This window comes from Delphinapterus leucas, chromosome 1 (assembly GCF_059928025.1).
Source record: "Delphinapterus leucas isolate spDelLeu-1000000601 "Yukka" chromosome 1, BTC_Dleu_Yukka2, whole genome shotgun sequence".
In the NCBI taxonomy this organism is placed as follows: domain Eukaryota; kingdom Metazoa; phylum Chordata; class Mammalia; order Artiodactyla; family Monodontidae; genus Delphinapterus; species Delphinapterus leucas.
In genome coordinates, this window is record NC_143129.1 from 66,051,392 (window position 1) to 66,078,636 (window position 27,245).

At 37.8% G+C, this 27,245-nt stretch overlaps 1 protein-coding gene across 4 annotated transcripts in view; it reads left to right on the top strand.

Moving 5' to 3' along the window:
* NME7 (NME/NM23 family member 7) overlaps positions 1–27,245 on the top strand; it is a 260,881-nt gene that overhangs the window by 52,127 nt on the left and 181,509 nt on the right. For all 4 annotated transcript variants that reach the window (XM_022560184.2, XM_089911417.1, XM_089911404.1 and 1 more), the window contains 3 exons: positions 2,668–2,718; positions 4,030–4,237; positions 25,422–25,530. In XM_022560184.2, the coding sequence (XP_022415892.1) occupies positions 2,668–2,718; positions 4,030–4,237; positions 25,422–25,530 (368 nt within the window). The remainder of the gene's footprint in view (positions 1–2,667; positions 2,719–4,029; positions 4,238–25,421; positions 25,531–27,245) is intronic.

Here is a 27,245-nt window from a genome sequence, read left to right on the forward strand (position 1 = left end):
ACTGTTATTTAGTAGAAACCGAGGTCATGATCCTTTATGAGCATAGTTATATTTGTCCCATTTCTGTCTGTATTGAGAATGCTTGCCCTCACAGCAGGCTATGGGACTGAATTCTGGAGAGATGACTTTGAATAGTTTCAGTGTGATTAAAACTTTTTTATGTCTCTATACTTCCAGTGTTTGATAATTTGGTGTCAAACTTTCCACAATAAAGTTGCCCAAGAAAACTTAACAGCTTTTTAAATTGTTTATAGCACCTCATACATCTCTATTAATATTACTGTCAAGTCTTGGATTTTACCCAACTTAAAAGCTAATAAGTTAGTCTGTTACTCTCTCAGGGATGCTAGCAGAAGACGTGAGACTTCTGCGTCAGAGACAGAGGGCTTGAGTATGGTCAGTAAGCAGCATGAACATCATGTTTCTGTTGGTTCCCTTTGCTTTCATGTCCCGTGGGAATAATATGGTATGGGCCCGGGTGGATGTCGTACACACAGTTGATTGCATCACCTCTGAGGAGCATGGAACTTAGGTTACCCACTGTTTCATTAGCGAGCAGTAAACAAGCCTTCTCTTTGTACTGAAGAGGCATGACCTCATCCCTCAAAGTTGCTCATTATAAACATAACTCCAAGAAATGGCTAGGATAAACAGTAGCTGGGGCCTTGCATTCTTGGCATACCCAATAAGACACGTTAGGAGTGTCAGAGACCCATGGAGGAGTATCTCCCAATGCTTAAATCTTTTCTAAACTTATTTGCTCAAATGTCAGTTCCTCCCTCATGACAGTATCTGAAAGGCAGAAGCTGAGTTCCATCTAACTTTGTACTTCTAGTTCTAGGATCAGTGCCTGATTCAAAGTAGGCACTAAGTAAGTATTTCGTAAAAGAATTAATAGATCTTTGTGACAATGGTGAGTTTCTTTATAAAAACACAACAAAACAAAACATAACAAAATAACAGCAAAAAGACTTCTCTAGGTGGTGATGCACTTGTTAATCCTTCTCTCCATCTAAACTTTTTAAGGGAGGAATTAAAAAAGAATGATGAGAAAAAAACTCATGAACTCTCATCTTGGTTTCAGTTATAGATTTTCAGTGGAAATAACTATGGGGTCGGTGACATATTAGAAGAAAGCAATAAGATACTTTCAGTAATTAATATTTTTCTTTTCACTGATATTAAACATTATGATTTTTCTTAGTTCAGTTGTGTTAAAGTTTAGAATTGGTCATATTAGTAGTCTTGCTGCTAACTCTTCTAAAATACTCCCCACTTGAGGTTTTTTAGACGCTCAGTTTTACCTCATTTTAGGCTGCAATACAGAATATCCATATCATTTTTATGAATTCTTTTCCTTACCCTCTAGAATTTTTTTTTTTTCTGACGTTGGTAATAGTAAGGTCATAAGCAATCAGAGATTTGGGTTCAAATCTCCCTGTCCTTCTTCCCTTACCAGCACTTTGACCCGGACAAGTTATGTAATCATGCTGAACTTCATTATTTTCAAATGTAAAATGAAGATGATCATACCTATTTCAATATATTGTTATGAGGAATAATAACATTTAATGTTGGGCATGTAATACCCTCTAGAAAAATGAGTTTTCTTCCCCTTCCATTTCTTGGGATGAATTTCATTTTCTATACTTGCATAGTATACTTTCATAATCTTTTCATGGCCAAAGAGAATATTTTAGTACACTTGGTTTGAATAAAAGTATATCCTGATATAGCTTATTAAGTAAATTCATTTTGTAATGGGCCTATAAGATCTTAAAGCATTGCATACTAAATTACCAAGCCTGAAAGGTTAATCTTTTGTTAGGGGATACTTTAATTTGCTATTTTAAATAGTTGATGTTGACATATATTTGTCATATACTATGAATTACGTTTAAAGCCTATGAGAAAACTGTACAAGTTTGAGACACTTGGTTTGATTAACCGAAAAGTCTAAATAACTTTTAAAATCAGTGTAAAAGTCCGTTATCCTTTCATTGTCTCTATAGTTGTGGGACTAGAAATTTAAAAGTAAATCCCGATTGCCCTTAATAAATTCAGATTTCTGAATATCTCCATATTATCCATTTTTGGGGGGGAATGTAAGTTCAAGGATTCGTTTTTAATACATTAAAAACCAATAAGAATACATTGATATGCATAATTTGTCAAGCAGTTTTTAAAAACACAAGCATATAGTCTTTCTTTTAGGGCGATCTAAGGAAGAAAACTATAACTATTAAAGTAAAATTCTAGCCTAACCTCTCAGGTTTAAAGCCTGTAGAAGGAGGTAACAAATTTTGAATTTGAAGATGGCTTTGCATTTTTTGATGTAACTTATTTGAACTTTAAAGAAAAAATAATTTTTATTGGTCATATGTTAAACTTTGGCTTTAGAATGTTAAAGATGCTAGTGAAAAGGAAGATTGTAGATTTGAACATGAGTAATAAAGTAAATATTGCCTCTTTTGTTCATTTTAATTTTACATCCTAGCATAGATATCCATACTAGCAAAAATTTGAAAAGAGGGGAGATTTGAGCAGAATATTTGGTGAAAAGTCCTTAACTCACATACGGATCACATAGAGAATTTCATTATTTTATTAATGTAAGTTAAAATAATTTCCTTACATAATTCTTAACTATTGTCATTTTGATTATAGGAAAGAAGCAACAGATTTTCATATAGATCATCAGTCAAGGCCCTTTTTAAAGTAGGTACTGAAATTGGGGGTCGTGGGATATAATGGAGGATATCGTGGAAAACGAAAGAGTTATAATTTTACAATTCAAAAATTTGTTACATGAGAATAATTTGTCAAAAAGTCCTTAGCAACATCTTGCAACTGCAGAGAGCATTTTTTCTAAGAATTGTTTTTTTCTCTCCTTTTATTAGTTGAAAATTCTCTTATCATTAAATGAACATATTAAACTTTAATCAGAAGCAAATAAAATGTTTAAATCATAAGGAGCATAGCTTTCTTTTTAGATTTCAGTAGATTAAAAATAGAGAGATAATTACATTTTATGTTGAATATCTATTTGTTGTGTTTTAAACTCTTATTTTAGCATTCTCAATGTATATAAAACATTGTTCAAAGAACCTTTGTATGTTAACTAAGTTGTTTGATATACGTTTTGTTCTTTGAAATATAGCAACAAATATGTTAGAAACAAACTATGTTCTAAATATTTGGGTTGTATTTAAAGTTAAGTGAATATTGTGCACCTCATATTGCTATTGACAAAGGAGGAATACTTACTTTTCTAATAAAGAAGGATTAGCCAAGCTGCTGCAATAGAAATGCTATTTGGTGTCCTGTACAGAATAGTGCCTTATTAAAGAAAATTTTTACATAAGAAAATCATTATGGTATAGATTATTTTAAACCAAGCATTATAAAAATGTTCTCAAACCTTGTGTAGAATAGGCATCTACAATTGTCTTGGAAATTATTCTTTGTTATAGCCTTTGTATGTGTTTATAGCATTACAGCTTCTAGTGTAATGTCTTATATGTCACTTGACCAACTCAATGCTTATTGACTGAAAATTCATTGTCATTCTTTGAATTCTAATAGATCTACCCAAAAACAATTAATTCTTACTGCAAATATATTACAATACATCACTCATCACTTTCTCTACTGCGATTTCATTTGACTGCAGTGGTAAACCACGTGAAAATAAAAAGATTCTTCTGTACCTTTCAGAGCAATGTAGAAAGCATAGATCAAAAATAGGCATTTTAAGTCAATGAAGTAGTCTTAGTTCAATGAAAGACTGATTTTTCTGCTAATAGTAATTGACAACACTAGTGATTTGTAGACACTCGGGCCACTGTAAGGCACTCAATTTATGAAAATTTTGTCTTGCCCATGTAAAATTCACTATGTCCAGTAGTTCTGAGATCATGATCATGAGTATGTGTTGAAATACTCAAATTGTAATATATCCTTGTTGTTAAGAGAGGTACCTAGGTTGATAGAAAAATGAAGCAAATCAATCTTTCACCTGTTTCACAGTGAGCTGATCCAGTTTATCACCAGTGGTCCTATAATTGCCATGGAGATTTTAAGAGATGATGCTATATGTGAATGGAAAAGACTTCTTGGACCTGCCAACTCTGGACTGGCACGTACAGATGCTCCTGGAAGCATTAGAGCCCTCTTTGGAACAGATGGCATAAGAAATGCAGCTCATGGCCCTGATTCTTTTGCTTGTGCTGCCAGAGTAAGGTGTTTTTAAACTACTTCAATTCTGTTTTGGTTTTGTTAAATGTTTGATGTCAGAGTAAAGCATTTTGTCACTGCTGACTTAGGGTGGATTTATACAGTGGTGTAGCAGTAGAGAAAACCTTTGACCTTTTGCCTAGGATTAACAGTGTTTCAGTGATACATCTCCTTTGAGAACTGGTAACCTGGTCATGGTCAGGATAAGTTTTCTCCAATTGAAATACTTATTGTCCCATTTTGTTCCAAAGACTTAAATTACTGAGGCTTATCAGTGTATGACTTATTCATCTAAGAATACCAGTTTATGGAAAGTGAATATTCAAAAAGAAGACATCATTTCATACATTCTTTCTTTGACTCAGACTTGACACCATATATTCAAGCTTAACATCCTTTTCTTTTCCTATATATAGCTAGTGTTTATGAAAACGTTTTCCTACTCCTTATTTTAAATCCGTATAAATAAGGTATTATTACACTGGGTTTATACTGATGTTGAATTAATGAAGTGCAAGTTAATTCTTAGCATTGTGAGAAGTTTCTTAGCTAATTTAAGATGGTTTTTAGTCTGGTCATATTTTTAATGGAATAATATTAGAGTTTTATGATACAGTTGACCCTTGAACAACGTGGGGGTTAGGGATTCCAAACCACTGTGCAGTCGAAAATCTGCCTGTAATTTATAGTACTCCCTCCGCAGCCACATTTCCTCCCTATCCAAGTTTCCTTGGCATCCAATCACAGATCATGTAGTACTGTAGTATTTACTGTTGAAAAAAATCTGCATATAAGTGGACCAGTGAACTGTTCAAACTTGTGTTGTTCAAGGGTCAACTGCTAGTTGATATATATATTTTTTCTTCTCCTTACAACTCTGTCAATAAATCCTTTTGGCCTTTCTTTCAAATTAGACCTTGAGTTTGATGACTGTGGTCTAAATCACTGTTATATTTTATCGACTATTGCAAAAAGCTTCCTAATTCTTCTTTACCTTCTTCTCTTACACTCAATTTATGAAAAATTTACCTTTCCCAAGTAAAATTAACTATGTCCAAGTGATCTTTTAAAAATAAATCAGATTAACAATTCAGCTATTAAACTCTAGTGAACTTTTGTCTCTTATAAAATCTAAGTATCATAGCATGCAAAGCTCTACCTGATCTGGTCCCTATCAACTTCTATAACATCATCTACAACCAGTCTCTCCCTTACTCACTCTGTCTCAGGTATTCTGACCGTCTTGCTAATTTTAGAACAGCATATTGCTGCCTGGCTTATTTAGTTAACAGCAAAGAATGAGCTGATGAGGTCACAAGTAATCAGGGAGATATCACATGGTTTGAAGACCACGATAGCACAAGACTTTTGTCGTCTTCTCTGAGGAAAGTGGAGAGCTGTTGCAGGGATTTGAACAGAGGACTGACAAGCTTGACTTGCCATTTAAAAAAGATTGCTCTGGCTGCTGCATTGAGAATAGACTGTAGAGGGCCAGAGTAGCAACAGGAGCCCAGTTAAGAGGATGTTGCAAATAATTCAGAGAGGTGATGGCTTGGACCAGGGTAGTAGCAATGAGTGGAGTGCTTAGATGTATTTAAAAATATAGTTTGGTGGTTGAAGGTCAAATGATCAAAATTTCCTTCCAGATTGAATGTAGAGTATGAGAAAAAGAGACATGTCTAGGATTACTCCAAAGTTCTTGGACTGACCAACTGAAAGGATAACATTGACATAAACTGAAATAAGGAAGGCTATGGCTAGAGTCAGTATGGATGGAAAATAAGAGGTTACACTTTGGACACTGCAAACTTAACATGTATGTTAGTTATCCAAGTAGAGAGATTGAAGAAAAAACTGAATATGTGAGTTTGGGGGAGAGGTCAGGAAACCACGTGAAACTGGTTGAGATTACCAAGGAGAGTGTAGCTAGAGAAGGAAAGAGAACAGGGTTGGAACCTTTATGCCCTGGTAAAGGGTTAAAGAGGAGAAAGAAGTAAAGGAGGAGCCTTTAGTGAGGTAGAAGGAAAAAATTCAGAGGTAGTTGTGTCCTGGAGCCAAGTGAAGAAAATATTCTATGAGGAGAGAATGATCAGTAGTGTCAAATGAAGCAGATTATCAAGTAAGAAGGGGACTGGGAATTGAATATTAGATTTTGCAATGCAGAGGTCATTGGTAAACTTGGTAAGATCAATGTTGATGGAGAGTTGGAGGCAAAGCCCTGCTTGGAGTGGATTTAAAAGAAAATTGGAGGACAGGAATTCTAGACAGTGAATCTAGACAACTCTTTTGGGGCAGTTTTTGCTGCAGAGGTGAGCAGAGAAATGAGGTGGTAGCTATGAGGAAAAGCAGGGTCAAATTTTTTTTTAAGATGAGAATTACAGATGTGAAAAATTAATGATTGGGGAAAAGGGGGAAACTTACTGTAGCAATGTCATTGATTAGGTGAGAGGGAATGGAAATTAGAGACCAGATTGACTGCATAGTGGTGCGTAGGTACTTGTCTTTAGCAGCAAATGGGAAGGCAGAGTATGTGGGTTTTGATGCTGATACTTATTGCCTCAGTTTTCTCAATAGGAAAGTAGGAAGCAAGGTCAAAAACAGCTAAAAGTGAGGATGAGAGAGACGGTATTCGTTGGTTAAAAGAGAGAGGATGTGAAATAATCATCTGAAAGACTAGGCAAAGGAAAAGATTAGGGAAATATGGTATGATTGCTGTATTGAATGAATGGCTCACCTGAAGTTCATGGTCATGAACTGTGAGTGTGGATGTTCTCCAGCCATGTTCAGTTGCATGAGTGTAGGTGCAGAGTAGGTGAAGGGTTGCTTTAGCCATGGCTGTGGTTTTGTGAAGCAAGTATGATAGGAGGGTTGTGGTTGTCAAAGGTATATGCAAGAGTGATTATAGTCCCTGACCTTTGATCTTATTTATAGACATTTACTATAAATGTAGTATTATTTTCAATTGTTAAATGCCAATCAGATATTGTAAGATATTATAAAAATGATGACATAAATAATTAATGAAGGAAATTATTGGGGGCTGAACTGAAAAGTCATTGTTACATTCCTCCTATTTACCCCATGAGCATCTCACCCCATCCCTTTCTCTGTTCTTGATTTTCACCAGTTCATTTAATAAATTTGAGCACAAATGTACCCGTCAAATTTTAGATAACTTAGGCTCTGTATATATTTATACATTAGACGATTCCACCAAGGAGTTCCATGAGGGCAGGGTTTTTTTTTTCTGTTTTGTTTTGATTATTAGAATCTGCCTGCTACATAATAAATGCTCAGTAAATACTTATCAGGAGAATTCATTCATCCAGTAAATTGGTCATTAAGCTCCCTAGCTACTTCCTGTTAGTAAAAAATATTTTTTCAAAGTCTTTTTTTTTTTTAAGAAAAACCTTTGATATAATATAAATAAAATGGGAAAACTGTCAGCATATCACTTTGGTATTTTTCTCGAGATGCTTTACCTTACAGATGTTCTTTGCCTTTTACTATACCATGAACCTTGACTCTTAAGTCCAGCTATACCGTATCTTTATCGGATAGCGATATAGGTTGTACATTTATTTCAGTAATACGTTGATGCTGAAAATAAGTGGATTTAGAAACGCAAGGGAAGTTTTATACATTAACATGGTAAAGCTAGACTCATCTTAAGTATATATATTTGTGTGTTTTGATGCATGCACGTACGTAATGCATGTGCTAAGCTTGGTAGAAAAATTCCTACCTGCAGATACAGTTTGCAGAATGACCTTTCCCCCCGTTTTTTTTGTAGTGGAGAACCTTCTACAACTTTAGCTACCATAATCCTTCCTTCAAAGAAGTGTCTTAAGCATATTTGTTTCTGTTTTGTGCACTTAAGTTTTCTCAGCTATTTCTGACGTTCATCTCAGAAATACCCCATTATTTGTATGAACCCGTTAGGTTATACATATTCTTGATGTTTGTCTTGGGAAGAGTGAGTATTGTGGACATTATGTTAGCTGACTAGCTATCAAGGAGAAATACTGCAGCTGGAACATGTAGCATACATGAGGAAGCAAGGACCATAGATATTGACAAAAGATTGAAAAACACTATATAAGCAGTCCCAAATCACCTCTTTTTGACCTTGAATTCCTGTCAGTTACTGTGTAATCTTTTTTCCTTCTTTCCCAGATTTCACCAAAGCCTAGACTATACTCACTGTTTGCAGTTGCCTTTGACTACATTGAGAGCAGTCATTACAATTTGGCTTCATCCTTTCATTCCACTGAAATCATTTTGGCTAAGATAACCTATGTCCTCTTAATTAAAAAATCCAAGAAAAAAATTATCATTTCTTATTTTACTGTATCTACTGTGTTTTACTGCAACATTTAACAGGTTTGCACACTTTCTCCTTTTTGAAATATTCCACAATATTTTAATTCTGTGATATCTCACTATCCTTTTTTGCTTTATATTTAGCAGATCACAATCTATGTCTTTTTTTTTATTTTTATTTTACATCTTTATTGGAATATAATTGCTTTACAATGGTATGTTAGTTTCTGCTTTATAACAAAGTGAATCAGTTATACATATATATATATATATATTCCCATATCTCTTCCCGCTTGCATCTCCCTCCCTCCCACCCTCCCTATCCCACCCCTCTAGGTGGTCACAAAGCACCGAGCTGATCTCCCTGTGCTACGCTGCTGCTTCCAACTAGCTATCTGTTTTACATTTGGTAGTGTATATATGTCCATGCCACTCTCTCACTTTGTCACAGCTTACCCTTCCCCCTCCCCATATCCTCAAGTCCATTCTCTAGTAGGTCTGTGTCTTTATTGCTCTCTTACGCCTAGGTTCTTCATGACATTTATTTTTCTTAAATTCCGTATATATGTGTTAGCATATGGTATTTGTCTTTCTCTTTCTGACTTACTTCGCTCTGTATGACAGACTCTATGTCCATCCACCTCATTACAAATAGCTCAATTTCGTTTCTTTTTATGGCTGAGTAATATTCCATTGTATATATGTGCCACATCTTCTTTATCCATTCCTCCAATGATGGACACTTAGGTTGTTTCCATCTCCTGGCTATTGTAAATAGAGCTGCAATGAACATTTTGGTACATGAGTCTTTTTGAATTATGGTTTTCTCAGGGTATATGCCCAGTAGTGGGATTGCTGGGTCATATGGTAGTTCTATTTGCAGTTTTTTAAGGAACCTCCATACCGTTCTCCATAGTGGCTGTACCAATTCACATTCCCACCAGCCGTGCAAGAGTGTTCCCTTTTCTTCACAACCTCTCCAGCATTTATTGTTTCTAGATTTTTTGACGATGGCTATTCTGGCTGGTGTGAGTTGATATCTCATTGTAGTTTTGATCTGCATTTCTCTAATGATTAATGATGTTGAACATTCTTTCATGTGTTTGTTGGCAGTCTGTATATCTTCTTTGGAGAAATGTATATTTAGGCCTTCTGCCCATTTTTGGATTGGGTTGTTTGTTTTTTTGATATTGAGCTGCATGAGGTGCTTGTAAATTTTGGAGATTAATCCTTTGTCAGTTGCTTCATTTGCAAGTATTTTCTCCCATTCTGAGGGTTGTCTTTTGGTCTTGTTTATGGTTTCTTTTGCTGTGCAAAAGCTTTGAAGTTTCATTAGGTCCCATTTGTTTATTTTTGTTTTTATTTCCATTTCTCTAGGAGGTGGGTCAAAAAGGATCTTGCTGTGATTTATGTCATAGAGTGTTCTGCCTATGTTTGATAGTGTCTGGCCTTACATTTAGGACTTTAATCCATTTTGAGCTTATTTTTGTGTATGGTGTTAGGGAGTGATCTAATCTCATACTTTTACATGTACCTGTCCAGTTTTCCCAGCACCACTTATTGAAGAGGCTGTCCTTGCTCCACTGTACATTCCTGCCTCCTTTATCAAAGATAAGGTGACCATATGTGCGTGGGTTTATCTCTGGGCTTTCTATCCTGTTCCATTGATCTATCTTTCTGTTTTTGTGCCAGTACCATACTGTCTTGATTACTGTAGCTTTGTAGTATAGTCTGAAGTCAGGGAGCCTGATTCCTCCAGCTCCGTTTTTCATTCTCAAGATTGCTTTGGCTATCCGGGGTCTTTTGTGTTTCCATACAAATTGTGAAATTCTTTGTTCTAGTTCTGTGAAAAATGCCAGTGGTAGTTTGATAGAGATTGCATTGAATCTGTAGATTGCTTTGGGTAGTATAGTCATTTTCACAATGTTGATTCTTCCAATCCAAGAACATGGTATATCTCTCCATCTATTTGTATCATCTTTAATTTCTTTCATCAGTGTCTTATAATTTTCTGCATACAGGTCTTTTGTCTCCTTAGGTAGGTTTATTCCTAGATATTTTATTCTTTTTGTTGCAATGGTAAATGGGAGTGTTTTCTTGATTTCACTTTCAGATTTTTCATCATTAGTGTTTAGGAATGCCAGAGATTTCTGTGCATTAATTTTGTATCCTGCACTTTACCAAATTCATTGATTAGTTCTAGAAGTTTTCTGGTAGCATCTTTAGGATTCTCTATGTATGGTATCATGTCATCTGCAAACAATGACAGCTTTACTACTTCTTTTCCGATTTGGATTCCTTTTATTTCCTTTTCTTCTTTGATTGCTGTGGCTAAAACTTCCAAAACTATGTTGAATAAGAGTGGTGAGAGTGGGCAACCTTGTCTTATTCCTGATCTTAGTGGAAATGCTTTCAGTTTTTCACCATTGAGGACGATGTTGGCTATGGGCTTGTCATATATGGCCTTTATTAAGTTGAGGAAAGTTCCCTCTATGCGTACTTTCTGGAGGGTTTTTTATCAAAAATGGGTGTTGAATTTTGGCAAAAGCTTTCTCTGCATCTACTGAGATGACCATATGGTTTTTCTCCTTCAATTTGTTAATATGGTGTATCACATTGATTGATTTGTGTATATTGAAGAATCCTTGCATTCCTGGAATAAACCCCAGTTGATCATGGTGTATGATCCTTTTAATGTGCTGTTGGATTCTCTTTGCTAGTATGTTGTTGAGGATTTTTGCATCTATGTTCATCAGTGATATTGGCCTGTAGTTTTCTTTGTTTGTGACATCCTTGTCTGTTTTTGGTATCAGTGTGATGGTGGCCTCGTAGAATGAGTTTTGGAGTGTTCCTCCCTCTGCTATATTTTGGAAGAGTTTGAGAAGGATAGGTGTTAGCTCTTCTCTAAATGTTTGAAAGAATTCGCCTGTGAAGCCATCTGGTCCTGGGCTTTTGTTTGTTGGAAGATTTTTAATCACAGTTTCAATTTCAGTGCTTGTGATTGGTCTGTTCATATTTTCTATTTCTTCCTGATTCAGTCTTGGCACGTTGTGCATTTCTAAGAAGTTGTCCATTTCTTCCAGGTTGTCCATTATATTGGCATAGATTTGCTTGTAGTAATCTCTCATGATCTTTTGTATTTCTGCAGTGTCAGTGGTTACTTCTCCTTTTTCATTTCTAATTCTATTGATTTGAGTCTTCTCCCTTTTTTTCTTGATGGGTCTGGCTAATGGTTTATCAATTTTGTTTATCTTCTCAAAGAACCAGCTTTTAGTTTTATTGATCTTTGCTATCATTTCCTTCATTTCTTTTTCATTTATTTCTGATCTGATCTTTATGATTTCTTTCCTTCTTCTAACTTTGGGGTTTTTTTGTTCTTGTTTCTCTAATTGCTTTAGGTGCAAGGTTAGGTTGTATATTCGAGATGTTTAATGTTTCTTAAGGTAGGATTGTATTGCTATAAACTTCCCTCTTACAACTGCTTTTGCTGCATCCCATAGGTTTTGGGTTGTCGTGTCTCCATTGTCATTTGTTTCTAGGTATTTTTTGGTTCCCTCTTTGATTTCTTCAGTGATCACTTAGTTATTAAGTAGTGTATTGTTTAGCCTCCGTGTGTTTGTATTTTTTGCAGATGTTTTCCTGTAATTGATATCTAGTCTCATAGCATTTTGGTTGGAAAAGGTACTTGATACAATTTCAGTTTTATTAAATTTACCTAGGCTTGATTTGTGACCCAAGATATGATCTATCCTGGGGAATTTTCCATGAGCACTAGAGAAATATGTGTATTCTGTTGTTTTTGGATGGAATGTCCTATAAATATCAATTAAGTCCATCTTGTTTAATGTATCATTTAAAGCTTGTGTTTCCTTATTTATTTTCATTTTGGATGATCTGTCCATTGGTGAAAGTGGGGTGTTAAAGTCCCCTACTATGAATGTGTTACTGTTGATTTCCCCTTTTATGGCTGTTAGTATTTGCCTTATGTATTGAGGTGCTCCTATGTTGGGTGCATAAATATTTACAATTGTTATATCTTCTTCTTGGATCGATCCCTTGATCATTAGGTAGTGTCCTTCTTTGTCTCTTCTAATAGTCTGTGTTTTAAAGTCTATTTTGTCTGATATGAGAATTGCTACTCCAGCTTTCTTTTGGTTTTCATTCACATGGAATATCTTTTTCCATCCCCTCACTTTCAGTCTGTATGTGTCTCTAGGTCTGAAGTGGGTCTCATGTAGACAGCATATATATGGGTCTTGTTTTTGTATCCATTCAGCCAGTCTATGTCTTTTGGTGGGAGCATTTAATCCATTTACATTTAAGGTAATTATCGATATGTATGTTCCTATTCCCATTTTAATTGTTTTGGGTTTGTTATTATAGACCTTTTCCTTCCCTTGTGTTTCTTGCCTAGAGAAGGTTCTTTAGCATTTGTTGTAAAGCTGGTTTGGTGGTGCTGTACTCTCTCAGCTTTTGCTTGTCTGTAAAGGTTTTAATTTCTCCATCAAATCTGAGTGAGATCCTTGCTGGGTAGAGTAATCTTGATTGTAGGTTTTTCTCCTTCATCACTTTAAATATGTCATGCCAGTCCCTTCTGGCTTGCAGAGTTTCTGCTGAAAGATCAGCTGTTAACCTTACGGGGATTCCCTTGTGTGTTATTTGTTGTTTTTCCCTTGCTGCTTTTAATATGTTTTCTTTGTATTTAATTTTTGATAGTTTGATTAATATGTGTACTGGCATGTTTCTCCTTGGAGTTATCCTGTATGGGACTCTTTGTGCTTCCTGGACTTGATTAACTATTTCCTTTCCCATATTAGGGAAGTTTTCAATTATAATCTCTTCAAATATTTTCTCAGTCCCTTTCTTTTTCTCTTCTTCTTCTGGAACCCCAATAGTTCGAATGTTGGTGCATTTAATGTTGTCCCAGAGGTCTCTGAGACTGTCCTCAATTCATTTCATTCTTTTTTCTTTATTCTGCTCTGCAGTAGTTATTTCCACTACTTTATCTTCCAGGTTACTTATCCCTTCTTCTGCCTCAGTTATTCTGCTATTGATCCCTTCTAGAGTGTTTTTAATTTCATTTATTGTTTTCTTCATCGTTGCTTGTTTCATCTTCAGTTGTTTCAGTTCCTTGTTAAATGTTTCTTGCATTTTGTCTATTCTATTTCCAAGATTTTGGATCATCTTTACTGTCATTATTCTGAATTCTTTTTCAGGTAGACTGCCTATTTCCTCTTCATTTGTTAGATCTGATGCATTTTTATCTTGCTCCTTTATCTGCTGTGTTTTTCTGTCTTCTCATTTTGCTTATCTTACTGTGTTTGGGGTCTCCTTTTTGCAGGCTGCATGTTCGTAGTTCCCGTTGTTTTTGGTGTCTGTCCCCAGTGGCCAAGGTTGGTTCAGTGGGTTGTGCAGGCTTCCTGGTGGAGGGGACTAGTGCCTGCGTTCTGGTGGATGAGGCTGGATCTTGTCTTTCTGCTGGGCAGGTCCACGTCTGGTGGTGTGTTATGGGGTGTCTGTGGACTTACTGTGATTTTAGGCAGCCTCTCTGCTAATGGGTGGGGTTGTGTTCCTGTCTTGCTAGTTGTTTGGCATAGGGTGTCCAGTACTGTAGTTTGCTGGTCGTTGAGTGAAGCTGGGTGCTGGTGTTGAGATGGGGGTCTCTGGGACATTTTCACCATTTGATATTACGTGGAGCTGGGAGGTCTCTTGTGGACCAGTGTCCTGAAGTTGGCTCTCCCACCTCAGAGGCACAGCACTGACTCCTGGCTGCAGCACCAAGAGCCTGTCATCCACACGGCTCAGAATAAAAGGGAGAAAAAGTAGAAAGAAAGAAAGAAAGGCAGAAAGGAAGGAAGGAAGGAAGGAAGGGGATAAAGGAAAATAAAATAACGTAAGGTAAAATAAAATAAAGTTATTAAAATAAAACAATAATTATTAAGAAAAAGAATTTTTTAAAAAGTAAGAAAAAAAATACGGACGGATTGAACCCTAGGACAAATGGTGGAAGCAAAGCTATACAGACAAAGTCTCACACAGAAGCATACACATACACCCTCACAAAAAGAGGAAAAGGGGAAAAAATCATAAATCTTGCTCTCAAAGTCCACCTCCTCAATTTGGGATGATTCGTTGTCTATTTAGGTATTCCACAGATGCAGGGTACATCAAGTTGATTGTGGAGATTTAATCTGCTGCTCCTGAGGCTGCTGGGAGAGATTTCCTTTTCTCTTCTTTGTTCGCACAGCTCCCGGGGTTCAGCTTTGGATTTGGGCCTGCCTCTGCGTGTAGGTCCCCGGAGGGCGTCTGTTCTTCGCTCAGACTGGACGGGGTTAAAGGAGCCGCTGATTCGGGGGCTCTGGCTCACTCAGGACGGGGGGAGGGAGGGGCACGCAGTGCGGGGCAAGCCTGCGGTGGCAGAGGCCGGCATGACGTTGCACCAGCCTGAGGCCCTACGTGCGTTCTCCTGGGGAAGTTGTCCCTGGATCCCGGGACCCTGGCAGTGGCTGGCTGCACAGGCTCCCCGTAAGGGAGGTGGGGATAGTGACCTGTGCTCGCACACAGGCTTCTTGGTGGCGGCAGCAGCAGCCTTAGCGTCTCATGCCCGTCTCTGGGTTCTGTGCTGTTAGCCGCGGCTCGCACCTGTCTCTGGAGCTTCTTTAAGCAACACCCTTAATCCCCTCTCCTCGTGCACCAGGAAACAAAGAGGGAAGAAAAAGTCTCTTGCGCCTTAGGCAGGTGCAGACTTTTTCCCGGACTCCCTCCCGGCTAGCTGTGGTGCAGTAACCCCTTCAGGCTGTGTTCATGCCACCAGTCCTCTTCCTGCGCTCCAACCGAAGCCTCCGAGCCTCAGCTCCCAGACCCGTCTGTCCCGGCGGGTGAGCAGACAAGCCTCTCGGGCTGGTGAGTGCTGGTCGGCACCGATCCTCTGTGCGGAAATCTCCCCGCTTTGCCCTCCGCACCCCTGTTGATGTGCTCTCCTCCGCGGCTCTGAAGCTCCCCCCCTCTGCCACCCGCAGTCTCTGCCCGCGAAGGGGCTTCTAGTGTGTGGACACGTTTCCTCCTTCACGGCTCCCTCCCACTGGTGGAGGTCCCGTCCCTATTTTTTTGTCTTTGTTTATTCTTTTTTCTTTTGCCCTACCCAGGTACATGGGGAGTTTCTTGCCTTTTTAGAGGTCTGAGCTCTTCTGCCAGCGTTCAGTAGGTGTTATGAAGGAGTTGTTCCACGTGTAGATGTATTTCTGATGTATCTGTGGGGAGGAAGGTGATCTCCGCGTCTTACTCTTCTGCCACCTTCCCCCTCCGGCCCCTATGTCTTATTAACTGGCATTTTTTCCCTTCACCTGTCCTTTGGTAGTGTTGGTGTTGTACAGGCTTTGTTCCCTTGTCTACTACTATTATTGCTCTCAGTCTCCTGGTCTGTAATATGAGGTAATAGTTGTAAGTACATCATAGTGTTCTTCTAAGGATTAAGTGAAATTATTTAAGTGCTTGGCATAGTGCCTGGAATATGGTATTTAATAGATGTTATATATTGATATTATTGTTTCATTTTCATGGTGCTTCCCAAATCTATATGTTATACTGCATATATCAATATATAAAAATCATTAATATTCTTGATATATGTGAAATAACCAATTAGAAAATATAATTTTAAAAGATTCCCATTTTTTTTTCTACTTTTTATTGGAGTATAGTTGCTGTAAAATGTTGTGTTCGTTTCTACTGTAAAGCAAAGTGAATCAGCTATATGTATACATATATCCCCTATGTTTTGGATTTCCTTCCCACTTAGGTCACCACAGAGCATTGAGTAGAGTTCCCTGTGCTATACTAGGTTCTCATTAGTTACCTATTTTATACAGAGTTAAAAGATTTCCATTCAATGGTGAAAAACTATAGGACACCTAAGATGAACCTAACAAAAGATGTGGGAGATCTTTTTCAAGAAAACTATAAATTTTATTTTAGGCAGTAAGAAAAGAAATAAATGAACGTATATACATGTTCATGTATGGGAAGATTCAGCATCATAAAGATGTCAGTTCTTTCCAAGTTGATCTATAAGTTCAGTGCAATTCCAGTCAAAATCCTAGCAAAGTTTTTCATTAAAACTTAAAAAATAAACTCATGTGAAAGAACCAAAACAGGTCCTGAACCAAGATGGTGGAGTAGGACGTGCTCTCACTCCATCTTGTGAGAACACCAGAATCACAACTAGCTGCTGGACAATCATTGAGAACTGGAACTCACCAAAAAAGATACCCCACATCCAAAGACAAAGGAGAAGCCACAGTGAGACAGTAGGAGAGGCACAATCACAGTAAAATCAAATCCAATAACTGCTGCGTGGGTGACTCACAGACTGGAGAACACTTAGACCACAGAAGTCCACCCACTGGAGTGAAGGTTCTGAGCCCCATGTCAGGCTTCCCAACCTGGGGCTCTGGCAATGGGAGGAGGAATTCCTAGAGAATCAGACTTTGAAGGTTAGTGGGATTTGATGGCAGGACTTTGACAGGACTGGGGGAAACAGAGACTCCACTCTTGGAGGGCATACACACAGTAGTGAGCACGTCGGGACCCAGGGGAAGGAGCAGTGACCCCAGGGGAGACTGAACCAGACCTACCTGCTAGTGTTGGAGGGTCTCCTGCAGAGGCGGGGGGGGCGTGCTGTGGCTCACCGTGGGGACAAGGACACTGGCAGCAGAAGTTCTGAGAAGTACTCCTTGGCATGAGCCCTCCCAGAGTCTGCCATTACCCCCACCAAAGAGCCCAGGTAGGCTCCAGTGTTGGGTTGCCTCAGGCCGAACAACCAACAGGGAGGGAACCCAGCCCCACCCATCAGCAGTTAAGCGGATTAAAGTTTTACTGAGCTCTGCCCACCAGAGAAACAGTCAGCTTTACCCACCACCAGTCCCTCGCATCAGGAAACTTGCACAAGCCTGGTATATCTCTCCATCTGTTGATATCATCTTTGATTTCTTTCATGAGTGTCTTATAGTTTTCTGCATAAAGGTACTTTTGTCTCCTTAGGTAGGTTTATTCCTAGGTATTTTATTCTTTTTGTTGCAGTGGTAAATGGGAGTGTTTCCTTAATTTCTCTTTTAGATTTTTATTTTTCATCATTAGTGTATAGGAATTCAAGACATTTCTGTGCATTAATTTTGTATCCTGCTACTTTACCAAATTCATTGATTAGCTCTAGCAGTTTTCTGGTGGCATCTTTGGGATTCTCTGTGTATAGTATCATGTCATTTGCAAGCAGTGACAGCTTTACTTCTTCTTTTCCAATTTAGATTACTTTTACTTATTTTTCTTCTCTGATTGCTGTGGCTAAAACTTCCAAAACTATGTGGAATAGTAGTGGTGAGAGTGGGCAACCTTGCCTTGTTCCTGATCTTAGTGGAAATGCTTTCAGTTTTTCACAATTGAGAACAATGTTGGCTGTGTGTTTGTTATCTATGGCCTTTATTATGTTGAGGTAGGTTCCCTCTATGCCTCCTTTCTGGAGGGCTTTTATCATAAATGGGTGTTGAATTTTGTTGGAAGCTTTATCTGCATCTCTTGACATGATATTTTTTTTCTCCTTCAATTTGTTAGTATGATTTATCACATCGATTGATTTGCGTATACTGAAGAACCCTTGCATCCTGGGATAAACCCCAGTTGATCATGGTGTATGATCCTTTTAATGAGCTGTTGGATTCTGTTTGCTAGTATTTTGGGGAGGATTTTTGCATCTGTGTTCATCAGTGATATTGGCCTGTAGTTTTCTTTGTTTGAGACATTTTGTCTGGTTTTGGTATCAGGGAGATGGTGGCCTTGTAGAATGAGCTTGGGAGTGTTCCTCCCTCTGCTATATTTTGCAAGAGTTTGAGAAGGATAGGTTTTAGTTCTTCTCTAAATGTTTGATAGAATTCGCCTGTGAAGCCATCTGGTCCTGGGCTTTAGTTTGTTGGAAGATTTTTCATCACAATCTCAATTTCAGTGCTTGTGATTGTTTTGTTTATATTTTCTATTTCTTTCTGGGTCAGTCTCAGAAGGTTGTGCTTTTCTAAGAATTCTATTTCTTCCAGGTTTTCCATTTTATTGGCATAGATTTGCTTGTAGTAGTCTCTCATGATCCTTTGTATTTCTGCAGTGTCAGTTGTTACTTCTCCTTTTTCATTTCTAATTCTATTGATTTGTTTCTTCTCCCTTTTTTTCTTGATGAGTCTGGCTAATGGTTTATCAATTCTGTTTATCTTCTCAAAGAACCAGCTTTTAGTTTTATTGATCTTTGCTATTGTTTCCTTCATTTCTTTTTCATTTATTTCTGATGTGACCTTTATGATTTCTTTCCTTCTGTTGTCTTTGGGTTTTTCTTGTTCTTCTTTCTCTAATTGCTTTAGGTGTAAAGTGAGGTTGTTTATTTGAGATGTTTCTTGTTTCTTGAGGTAGGATTATATTGTTATAAACTTACATCTTAGAACTGCTTTTGCTGCATCCCATGGGTTTTGGGTCATTGTGTTTTCGTTGTCATTTGTTTCTAGGTTTTTTTGTTTGTTTGTTTGTTTTTGTGGTACACGAGCCTCTCACCTTTGTGGCCTCTCCCGTTGCGGAGCGCAGGCTCAGCAGCCATGGCTCACGGGCCTAGCCACTCTGCGGCATGTGGGATCTTCCCGGACCGGGGCACGAACCCGTGTCCCCTGCGTCGGCAGGCGGACTCTCAACCACTGCACCAGCAGGGAAGCCCTCTAGGTATTTTTTGATTTTCTCTTTGATTTCTTCAGTGATCTCTTGGTTATTAAGTAGTGTATTGTTTAACTTCCATGTGTTTGTATTTTTTACAGATGTTTTCCTGTAATTGATATCTAGTCTCATAGCATTGTGATCAGAAAAGATACTTGATACAATTTCAATTTTCTTAAATTTACCAAGGCTTAATTTGTGACCCAAGATGTGATCTATCCTGGAGAATGTTCCATGAGCACTTGAGAAGGAAGTGTTATTCTGTTGTTTTTGGATGGAATGTCCTATAAATATCAATTAAGTCCATCTTGTTTAATGTGTCATTTAATGCTTGTGTTTCCATATTTATTTTCATTTTGGATGATCTGTCCATTGGTGAAAGTGGGGTGTTAAAGTCCCCTAGAATGATTGTGTTACTGTCGATTTCCCCTTTTATGGCTGTTAGCATTTGCCTTATGTATTGAGGTGCTCCTATGTTGGGCGCATAAATATTTACAATTGTTGTATCTTCTTCTTGGATTGATCCCTTGATCATTACGTAGTTTGCTTCTTTTTCTCTTGTAATAGTCTTAGTCTTCATTTTAAAGTGTATCTTGTCTGATATGAGAATTGCTACTCCAGCTTTATTTTGATTTCCATTTCCATGGAATATCTTTTTCCATCCCCTCCCTTTCAGTCTGTATGTGTCCCTAGGTCTGAAGTGGGTCTCTTGTAGACAACATATATATAGGTCTTGTTTTTGTACCCATTCAGCCAGTCTTTGTCTTTTGGGAGCATTTAGTCCATTTACATTTAAGGTCGTTATTGATATGTATATTCCTATTACCATTTTCTTAATTGTTTTGGGTTTGTTATTGTAGGTCTTTTCCTTCTCTTGTGTTTCCTGCCTAGGGAAGTTCCTTTAGCATTTGTTGTAAAGCTGGTTTATTGGTGCTGAATTCTCTTAGCTTTTGCTTGACTCTAAAGGTTTTTATTTCGCCGTCAAATCTGGATGAGATCCTTGCTGGGTAGAGCAATCTTGGTTGTAGGTTTTTCCATTTCATCACTTTAAATATGTCCTGCCCCTCCATTCTGGCTTGCAGAGTTTCTGCTGAAAGATCAGCTGTTAACCTTATGGGGATTCCCTTGTATGTTATTTGTTGTTTTTCCCTTGCTGCTTTTAATATTTTTTCTTTTTACTTAATTTTTGATAGTTTGATTAATATGTGTCTTGGCGTGTTTATCCTTGAATTAATCCTGTTGGGACTCTCTGCGCTTCCTGAACTTGATTAACCATTTCCTTTCCCGTATTAGGGAAGTTTTCAACTGTAATCTCTTCAAATATTTTCCCAGTCCCTTTCTTTTTCTCTTCTTCTTCTGGGCCTCCTATAATTCGAGTGTTGGTGCGTTTAATGTTGTCCCAGAGGTCTCTAAGACTGTGCTCAATTCTTTTCATTCTTTTTCCTTTATTCTGCTCTGTGGTAGTTATTTCCCATATTTTATCTTCTAGGTCACTTATCCGTTCTTCTGCCTCAGTTATTCTGCTATTGCTTCCTTCTACAGAATTTTTAATTTCATTTATTGTGTTGTTCATCATTGTTTGTTTGCTCTTTAGTTCTTCTAGGTCCTTGTTAAACGTTTATTGTATTTTCCCCATTCTATTTCCAAGTTTTGGATCATCTTTTTTTATCATTAGTCTGAATTCTTTTTCTGGTAGACTGCCTATTTCCTATTTGTTTGGTCTGCTGGGTTTTTACTTTGCTCCTTCATCTGCTGTGTGTTTCTGTGTCTTCTCATTTTGCTTATCTTACTGTGTTTGGGGGTCTCCTTTTCTCAGGCTGCAGGTTTGTAGTTCTTGTTGTTTTTGGTGTCTTTCCCCATTGGCTAGGGTTAGTTTAGTGGGTTGTGTAGGTTTCCTGGTGGAGGGGACTAGTGCCTGTGTTCCGGTGTATGAGGCTGGATTTTGTCTCTCTAGTAGGCAGGACCACATCCGGTGGTGTGTTTTCAGGTGTCTGTGACCTTATTATGATTTTAGCCAGCCTCTCTGCTAATGGGTTGTGTTCTCTGTTGTGTTCCTGTCTTGCTAGTTGTTTGGCATAGGGTATCCAGCCCTGTAGCTTGCTGGTCGGTGAGTGGTGCTGGGTCTTAGCGTTGAGATGGAGGTCTCTGGGAGAGCTTTTGCCATTTGATATTATGTGGAGCCGGCAGGTCTCTGGTGGATCAATGTCCTGAACTCGGCTTTCCCACCTCAGAGGCACAGGCATGACACCTGGCCGGAGCATTAAGACCCTGTCAGCCACATGGCTCAGAAGAAAAGGGAGAAAAACAGAAAGAAAGAAAGAAAGAAAAATAATAATAAAATAAAATAGTTATTAAAATAAGAAATAATTATGAAAAAAATAATTAGTAAGAATTTAAAAAATTAAGTAATTTAAAAAGAAAGCAAAAACAGCTTCCCTGGTGGCGCAGTGGTTGAGAGTCTGTCTGCCGATGCAGGGGACATGGGTTCGTGCCCCGAGCCGGGAAGATCCCACTTGCCACGGAGCGCGTGGGCCCGTGAACCATGGCCGCTGAGCCTGCGCGTCCGGAGCCTGTGCTCCGCAACGGGAGAGGCCACAGCAGTGAGAGGCCTGCGTACCGCAAAGAAAAGAAAAAAAGAAAGCAAAAAAAAAAAAAAAGAAAGAGCAGAGCACCCAAAGCAAAAAAGAAATCCACCAATGATAACAAGCACTAAAAACTATACTAAAAAAAAAGGACAGACAGAGCCCTAGGACAAATGGTAAATGCAAAGCTATACAGACATAATCACACAAAGAAGCATATACACGTACACTCACAAAAAGAGAAAAAGGAAAAATGTATATATATCTATATATTAAAAAAAAAATCACAGGAAGAGAGCAACCAAATCAATAAACAAATCTACCAATGGTAATAAACTGTAAATACTAAACTAAGATAAGCAGAAAATCAGAAACACATTAGATGCAGAAAGCAAACCCCATGTTCCACATGTAGGTGTATTTCTAATGTATGTGTGGGTAGGACGGTGATCTCCACGTCTTACTCCTCCGCCATCTTGAAGGTCTCCCCTCTAGCATAGCTTTTTATGTCTGAAAGAAAGGTGATAGAAAAAGTTCAGGACTTTGGAGTCAGTATGACCTGGATTTGAATCATCACTTTGCCACTTGCTAACTTGCAAGGGCTTGTTTCTTAATCTTTCGGAGTGTCTGTGTCCATATAAATTCTACATATGTTAAATAAAATGTTTCTGAATTTCAGTCATTCCAAACTATTTATTGAGAAGCTACTGTGAAAAACGCAAAGTCCTGACTCATGGAGCTTATAGCTTTTCTGATGGGGGGCATGTCAGATAGTAAATAAATAGACCTATAACTCTGATGTCTATTAGTAATTGCTCTGAAGAAAATACAGCAGGGGAAGGATATAGAAAAAGACCAGGATTGTGTGTGGAGTAGAGGTGTTGAATGTTATTAAATATAGCATATAGAAAGTCCTTATAATATCTGGTTTGAGGAGCGATCAGAAGGAAGTGAGGGAGAAATCCAAGCAAATGTCTAGGGGAAAGAGTGTTCCAGCAAGTAAGGGAACAATACATGCAAAAACTCTGAGGTGAGAGCGTATTTGCTATGTTCAGGGAACAGTGAGGAGGTGAGGCCAGTGATGCTGGGGCAGAGATGTGTTTCATGGAAATAGCTGGAGATTAGGTCAGATATAGTCAGGGCCCAGGTCACATAAGGCCTTTTAGGATATCTAGGACTTTGAAATTCATTCTGAATGAGATAGGAGGTCGTGGAGGGTTCTGTGCAGAGGAGTGACATGATCTGTTTTTATTAGTTTCATTCTGACTGCTGTGTTAATAATAGACCAGGCAGGGTAGGGGTACTTGTGGGAAAAGTTGGACTGGGAGATCAGTTAGGAGGTTAGTGCAGGTATTAAAGGGATAGATGGTGGTGGCATGTCACATGGACCAGGGTGACAGATGTGCAGGTAGGTGGTTGGATTCTGGTTATATTTGAAAGGATTTCCTGATAGATTGGACAGGTAGAGAGGAATCAAGAATCACTGTGTTCTTTGTTTTTGTTATTTATTTTTGGCTTGTGCAATTGAAGGGTAAGGAAAAGGGTGGGATTGAACAGATTTATGGGAGACAGTGGAAATTCGAAGTCTGTTTTGGATGTTTTAAATATGAAATGTCTGTAAGTGGTAGATATGGATGTGGAGTTTAGGGAGGAGGTTGGGCTGGAGATTAAAATGTAGGAGACATCAGAATACAGGTAGCATTTAAAGCCATGGGACTTGAGGGCCTCAACAAGAGAGTGACGATAGGTAGAATAGTGACAATAGATAGTACTAGACCCCTCTCTAGTACTTAGGGGTCTGCCCAAGGGGAGAAAATCATCAAAGGAGACTGAAAAGGAGCAGTGGGAAGAAAACCAGGTGATGAAAGCATTCCAGGATGTAGGGATCAATTGTGTCAAATGCTTTTGGGTCAGGTAAGGTGAGGTCTGAATTAACCAGGGTACTTGGCAACGTGGAGGTGATTAGGGATTTTCATGAATAGCCTTTGTGGAATGAAAGCCTAATTAGTTGTAAGTTTAAGAGGAAATGGAAGAGAAGTAAAGACAGAATAAAGACATCTCTTTTGAGGAGTTTTGTTGCAAAGGAAGCAGAGAAAGGGGAACTGTAGACGGGACATGCCCTTTCCAGTTTGCAACCCTCTACCCTGCCATCTTGTCACACCAGGTTTACTTCATTCACTCATTGATTACCTACCAGGACCCTGTAGGTATCTGAGTTTTCACCTGTACCTTACACGTTCTCTGAGAACATGTAATCAAAGCATCTGGTACAGGACTACAAGCGGTAGTTGCTGTTACTGATCAAGAAGAGTAATAAGCAAAGGCAGCAATACGATAGAAGGATACTTGTCTAAGGAATGGAACATTTTAATTCTAAAGTGTCATTAACCCCAGAATCACTCAAGTATATACACTACTATTTGAACCTTTCCTCATCTTCCCGAGATCGTTTTTTTTTTTTTTTCTTAATGAACACCAGTGTGGTACACTAACACATCCTACGATCTTTCAATTTTTAAATTCAGTGAAAAGTGAGTATTTACTTTGAGCTATTTGTTTTAGATGCTAAAGGACCTACACAGCTATGCAAGTTAGTTCTTTTCTTCAAATTTATAATTCATGGGGGGCAATTACCAAAATAACCACAACTTTGGAGGAGTACAGTGTACTGATTGGGGTGCATCAAAAGGGGCTCCTGGGGGAGATAATATTTAAAGTGACCCTTTACACGTTGGTATGGTTCTTTGGAACAGAGGGCTTTGTAGGGAATAGAAATAATACTAGTAGAAGCTTAGAAGCAGGAAAGCATATGTCTAAATAGTTTACTGATTAGTGTGGCCATCTTTGTGGCTAGTTCAAATTGCTGGGTGGTTATTTTAATAAACTATGTGCAAAGCAAATAGCACAGCCTGAATCTGGTTATAAAATAAGGTTCATGTGATTTGACTTTAGCACTATATGTAGTTAATTAGTTTTAACTGTAGCTCTGATTCTTGAATACTAATCTGTTTCTATAAAGACTTCCTAATTTTTAATTGAATTTTACATATTTTAATGAAAAGTTTAAAATTGGACCTGTGTCTCATAAACTGATGCTTTGGGTAAAATAAGAACTTTGTATTGATTACTTCCAATATTCAAAATATGTTAAGACATTCTCAACTTTAATCCTGAGACAGAATGATACATATTGTCATTGCTTTAATACTTCTTTATATGTTCTTTTAAGACTTAAAACAAGGTTCAGTTAGTCTTTGTAAAAAGCATTTTTAGAAAATTTGAAGAAAAGAATTTATGTTGTGAAACTTTAAAAGTAATTGCATAGTTCTTCTCCTCTCACGTAAATATTCTAGGAGTTTGAAAAGAGATTGTAATGGAGCAGGACCCTCTGGGGCCTTCCTGAGGCAGACACTTCCCTCATATCCTCTGCTTTAGCTCCTCTCTGAAGTACCTGGATAATAGTATTCTGTGCACATTTCCTGAGTTGTTTTACAGATTTGTAACAAGATTACATGTGCCAAAGTCATTTCTTTCTGTCTTTAGGAAATGGAGTTATTTTTTCCTTCGAGTGGAGTTTGTGGGCCAGCAAACACTGCTAAATTTACCAGCTGTATTACTTGTTGCATTGTTAAGCCCCACGCCATCAGCGAAGGTAAGTGCTGTGTTGAATACAATATAGCCAATACATTTTGCTAATAGGAGCTTATTTTGTTAATGTTTGTTTTTTCTTGATATATTTTATATATATAAATTAAAGTATAATTTTAATATTTTCATTCATTTTTTTTGAAGGCACATGAATAAAGGTGACATAATATGAGGGCAAAATCTATCTGAATCTGTATCTTTCTCTTTGTATCTGAGCATTTCTAAAAGGTGTTCCTTGGGTTGCATGGTCATGCTCGTCCTGTTACTGGTCTTGATTCCTTGACTTAATCTGCCTCCTCTCCTCCCAACAACATGACTGTGATTCACTTAATTCACTTAAACAGCACTCCTAATCTAGAACAATATCTACCATATCTGCAGTATGCCCTTTCTGAGAAAGCTATAGAAACTTCTTTTGGTTCTCTGTATCTGAAACAAAGTTCTTTGACTGATGTGTGTGTGTGTGTGTGTGTGTGTGTGTGTGTGTGAGAGAGAGAGAGAGAGAGAGAGTTTGTACATTTTTTCTTCATTTTCCTTCATCTGTTTGTTTTAGTCTGTTCAATGTATTTTTGTCAGCCATCCCAAATCCTTTTGGAAATGAGATGGGGTATAATTTAAAAGATCATCCTTAAAAAACTAGAATATACTAAATAATAGATGAATGAATGGATTTTTAAAAATTTCATTTTCTAAATATTATATGAGTTTAAATAATTTTTAGTCTTTAAAGATTAAAACTATATTTCATATACCCATATTTGATATGTAACAGTAGAGGCATATGAGTTAAAGTATAAGAAATTTTTGTTAAATCTAATCAGATGGCAGAATATTTAAACTTTGACATTTCAGGGCATTTTTTCCTTGTTTCTTTTTAAACCTCAATTTTAGGGATGCTTTAAAACCATTCTGAAATGTGTAGTTAACCCAATTCAGCTTAAACTGTGGTTACAATTAAATATAGTTTGAAGTTTCATGTTGAATTTATTATTAGCTTTACTTGGCCCCCTTTCAATTGCTGGTTTATGTTTCTTTTTCTATAATGATCTGATTTCCTGGTATATTTAATTTCACCTGTGGTCTAGAAGAAGAGATTTTTTAAAAAGGAGTTATGAAGAGAGCAGCTGAAATGGAACAGGGAGTGTTACCTTCTGTTGATTGTCCACTCCCCCAAGGAAGGCCTGAATGGCTTGTTGATTAAGCAAGACTGAGTTTACTGCCTACTACAGTAAGGAGATCACACCTGGATGGAGTCTTAGTGGACTTCACAATGGAGAGGTCACGGCAGATATTGTAGAATTTCAGGTGTGACCTTGAGATATGTAAGGTGGGTCTGTCAATGCGGTGATATGATTGAAATGGGGCAACATTTATGATATAATAGTTTAGAATTAGTAGAAACAGTGAGGCAAGGATTTTAACCAAGTCTTAAAAGTATTTTGTTTGATGAGTGAGTTATTTGCCCAGTTGAGGGAATATTGTGAACTGTTTGAATAGACTATTGTTGAGATAAATGGACTTTTGGGAGGTTCCTGAAGTGAACAATGAAGTTATTTAATGATTTACAGCTTTATCTTTGTGGGTAATAATTTCTTGGCACAAATGATAATGTCATGTGGATGTAGGCGGCCTTAATTCTTAGTCCTTTAGTTAATTTACATGGATGCGGTGATTCACTTCTGACTTCTAAGAGAGCTAGAAAAAAAGAGCTTAGTTTGT